At 39.5% G+C, this 3,784-nt stretch overlaps 1 protein-coding gene across 1 annotated transcript in view; it reads left to right on the top strand.

The window, feature by feature from the left end:
• The window catches only part of si:dkey-9i23.6, an 8,828-nt gene extending 5,647 nt beyond the window's left edge, over window positions 1–3,181 (top strand). The window contains exons 4-8 of the mRNA XM_035659749.1: window positions 569–933; window positions 1,413–1,486; window positions 1,583–1,685; window positions 1,869–1,978; window positions 2,060–3,181. Of these exons, the coding sequence (XP_035515642.1) occupies window positions 569–933; window positions 1,413–1,486; window positions 1,583–1,685; window positions 1,869–1,978; window positions 2,060–2,143 (736 nt within the window). The 3' untranslated portion in view covers window positions 2,144–3,181. The remainder of the gene's footprint in view (window positions 1–568; window positions 934–1,412; window positions 1,487–1,582; window positions 1,686–1,868; window positions 1,979–2,059) is intronic.
• The last annotated feature ends 603 nt before the right edge of the window (window positions 3,182–3,784 follow it).

Below are 3,784 nucleotides of genomic sequence, written 5' to 3'. Positions count from 1 at the left end.
TTTGTGGCCACCTTAGTTTCTCCTTTACGCTTGGACAAAGACAGGTTACCTAGAACACAATTAGCAAAGAGCTAATATCACTGACTAGTCCAACAGCAAGAAGGCCACTCGCCGTCTGTCTGCAGCCTTTTATTTCACAAAATGTCTACAAGCTTGTCTCTCCGTTCTTCTATGTAGTTTCCTTCGTCAACAAGCTCTTCGGTCTTTTCACCTATGACATTAGCTATGTCCACAAAAGCTGCTGAGCCCTATTACATTGCCCACTCGCCCAGCTCCTGCAAAATACTACAGAAAAAGAGGACCAAGAAGACTGGGCTGCCTTTAGACAGATGGTCACTAATGCGTTCATTAACCTTATCTCCTACAAATTATGTTCATATGCAATTTAGCTTTGTTGGACCCTTTTATTTTTACCTGTCAGAGATAAATATTTATATTGAACATGAAAAAGCTTTCTTGGTGTGGCTCTAAGCTGAATCCAACTAGTGATGTATCAGCAGGCAACAAATAGTAAAAACATATTTATACGAATGGTTCCTCTATACTACTTGCCCTGTATTTTACTCAGTCCTTTCAGCTTCTTTAAAGTCTCCAGTCCAGTGAAGCTAGTGGAGGAACTCCTGTCAGGTGATGAGTGGTCACAGTTCCTGCACAGAGACCAGAGCCCCACGAATGACCCCCCTCCATGCCAGACACACTTGGAGGACACAGGACAGCTCAGTGCAAACTTCCAGTTAAACTCCAGTGGTGAACAGGGCCTCACTCTGGATGTGTTTGAAGGCAACCATGCTGTCTCAGAGAATCCCATCTATGAGGATATCGACCTGCCAACTATTATCAAAGAAGAGCAGCAAACACGTGAGCAACAGCAGAACAGAGCATGCAGTACTGCTATTCCAAGTATACTGCTGGAGAGGGAAACAAATCCAATAAGTGAGTAAAACCAAGGTGGGCGATGAGTTTATGTTGGTTATTAGAAGTCAGCTAATTAGCTAATGCTTTGCTAAAAATACAAGTCTCTGTGTTCAGCGCACTGACGTTTAATGTATTCAACAACCTTTCTAGTCTCATTTGACCTTTTTTAAGAAAAGGTTCAATATTCACAGGTGGGAAACTAACTGGCATATTTTATGTCGTAGAACAAAACTTGAAAATCTCTTATTGCCTGCCTTATTTCAGGCATCTAAACAAAAACCTATTCAAAATATCCATTCACTCCCAGCTCCCTTATATTAATAAGCCATTCCACATGAGTTGGCTGGTAGTACGGTAGCTCAAATTTGAAGCAGGAAGTAAGCCTGTAAAGTGTGATAGATGTTAAAAATGTTTGGTTAATAATTAAGTTAAATAATAAGTTCACCTCAGAATCGTTGGTAGCATTGTACGGTTACTGTCTTGATTCTTCCAAACAGGCCCCAGGACCAAAGACATTTACGATACAGTGGTGTTTATGAAGCCTGTGCAGCCAAACTTCTCTGATGTCAAGGTTGGTGAGGTCTAAAACTATGGGTCAGTTCCATATCCTGCGTTAAATATCAAATCACACATTAATTGTCATACTCATTTGTCTTTTCTCTAACAGTCGCAGTGTGTTCTGAGCACTTCAGTTCAGAAGTACATCATCAAGCTTAGCAAGAAGAGGAAACACAGACCACCACAGAAACGGCATCACCATAACAGCCAAGGTCAGACTCTTTTCTATCATCAATCTCTGTGGAGCAGTCTACTATCCAGCCTGGTTACTGCCCATATACATTCTGAAGTTTGACACACACAAAGTAGAAAACGGAAAATAATGGAAAATACAATGGAATGTCATTCCATATAAGAGAATATGCAAAAATGAAATGTTGAATGTTGTTCTGAAGCGGATACCCTCAACCAGTCTACTACCTCCACCTCTCCACAAGTATTCTCCACCTCCATATTCTACAACGCCCCACCTTCAGGAGGAGAGGAGCTGCTCTCTACAGTAAAGGTTAGTACCAAGACCCATTATTTCACTATTCTGATGAATCCTTTTCATCTGATATCTTGATCTTGTCTGTGTGTGTGTCAGCCTGGAGGAAGCAGTCCCAGGAGTCTGGCTAAGATAAAGACCATGCTGAGAGGATCATCACCAAAGGAGGACAGAGGAAAGTAATGGATGCTTCATCCATTTTATTCACAATGTGTTCAAGGCCAAAAACAGTGTGAACCCAATGTGACTTTGAATATGTTTTTGGTCATGCCCCTGAAGCGAACATTTACACTACAGAATGTTTTATTTGTGGCATAAAACAAACAAAAAAAGCCATCAAAACAAACGTGAGGACTTTAACACACCACTTCATAATATACCTTTTTCACAGCAGCCTTTTTGACAATAAATTGTAATTTAGTGTAGTAGAGCCATTCCAGTGAGCCAACATGCACAATAGCAGCACCCTGACTGTGTTTGACCTGAGTGGAACAGAACCGTAATTATCAGCATCATTCAACACCTGTGTTTACCCTACTATTCCATGTGGCTGCTGTGAAAAATGCCTATAGGGCCCAACTTGAAACTGAAGTATTGGCGCATGTTAATCAGCCAATCATTGATGAATATGTGACTGTTCCAGGAGATAAATGTGCAGTAACCATGATTACTTCCTGTATATTACACTACAGGTCTGTACCTTGTTTTGTACATGTTTACTTTAATATTATTTGCACCTTATGTGTGGTCTGATCACTCCCATTAAATGTTGCACTATTTAATCTATTTTTCTTTTTTTTTTTTGCACTTTTTACTGTACTGCACTGTATACAGATGGAAAGGGCAGACAACAGAATGTCAGTGCAGTGATGTGGGGAGGAGGGAAGGGACTGCTAACTGAAGGAGCAGACCGGAAGTTAGCCAAAATGCCAATTTTGCTTAGAGCACCTTTAATGCTTATAGGAATGAAAGGAGGCGACATAGTGTGTTGACTGTATGAAGAGTGTGTGTCAGTGACAGTGTCAGCATCAGTGTCAGCATCACCCCAAATGAATGCTAATGTTGCTCTGTGTCTGCTGGATGTGTAAAATCATTTGCTAACATGTTAAGCACATCTACTTAAAAGGTGATGGTATGTCAGAGTTGTATGAATATGAAATGATGGTGCCCGGTTAGCTCAGTGGGTAGAGCTGGCGACCCATGTACTAAGTCCTTGCTGCAGCGGCCCAGGGTTTGAATCCGACCTGTGGCCCTTTGCTGAAAAAAATATACTTTAAAATAAATAAATAAATATAAGCTGAAATGGGTACATTAATACATAATCAAATGCAAAATGAAATGAGTAAATTGTGGTACTTGATGGGAAATGCATCACTACATAAAGGCATGTAGACATCTGTCTATGAATATCCCAGCTAATTACATTTCATTGTTTATTTGTTCAGTTATACATTAAATTATTATTTATGTAGCATTTATTTATATTTTTCTATTTTATTGATTTTTTACATAGATTTTTTTGTCATTTCAGCATTTTTCACCTTCCATACATGAATATCTGCCTTCTTTTAAATGAGTGACTGTTAAATTTGGAAAATCACATTGAGTCTCTGAAACATATCAGTTATAATAAATGTATAGAATTGATATCTATATATTATATATATTGCTTTCTGAATTGTTGTTCAGTAGTACAGTAGAATGATTCACAATCATTGGTGGTTAGTGCCTGGATGGGTAAGCCGTAAGCTTTTTACTTCAGTTGACAGCAGCTGCTGCTGCTTCGTCATTCAACTTTCCACCTCTCTGCCTGGTTCAGGCAAA

Source organism: Morone saxatilis, unplaced genomic scaffold (genome assembly GCF_004916995.1).
Source record: "Morone saxatilis isolate NCDOM2014 unplaced genomic scaffold, NCSU_SB_2.0 Contig17, whole genome shotgun sequence".
Classification (NCBI taxonomy): Eukaryota; Metazoa; Chordata; class Actinopteri; family Moronidae; genus Morone; species Morone saxatilis.
This window is presented reverse-complemented; position numbering and strand designations above follow the sequence as displayed.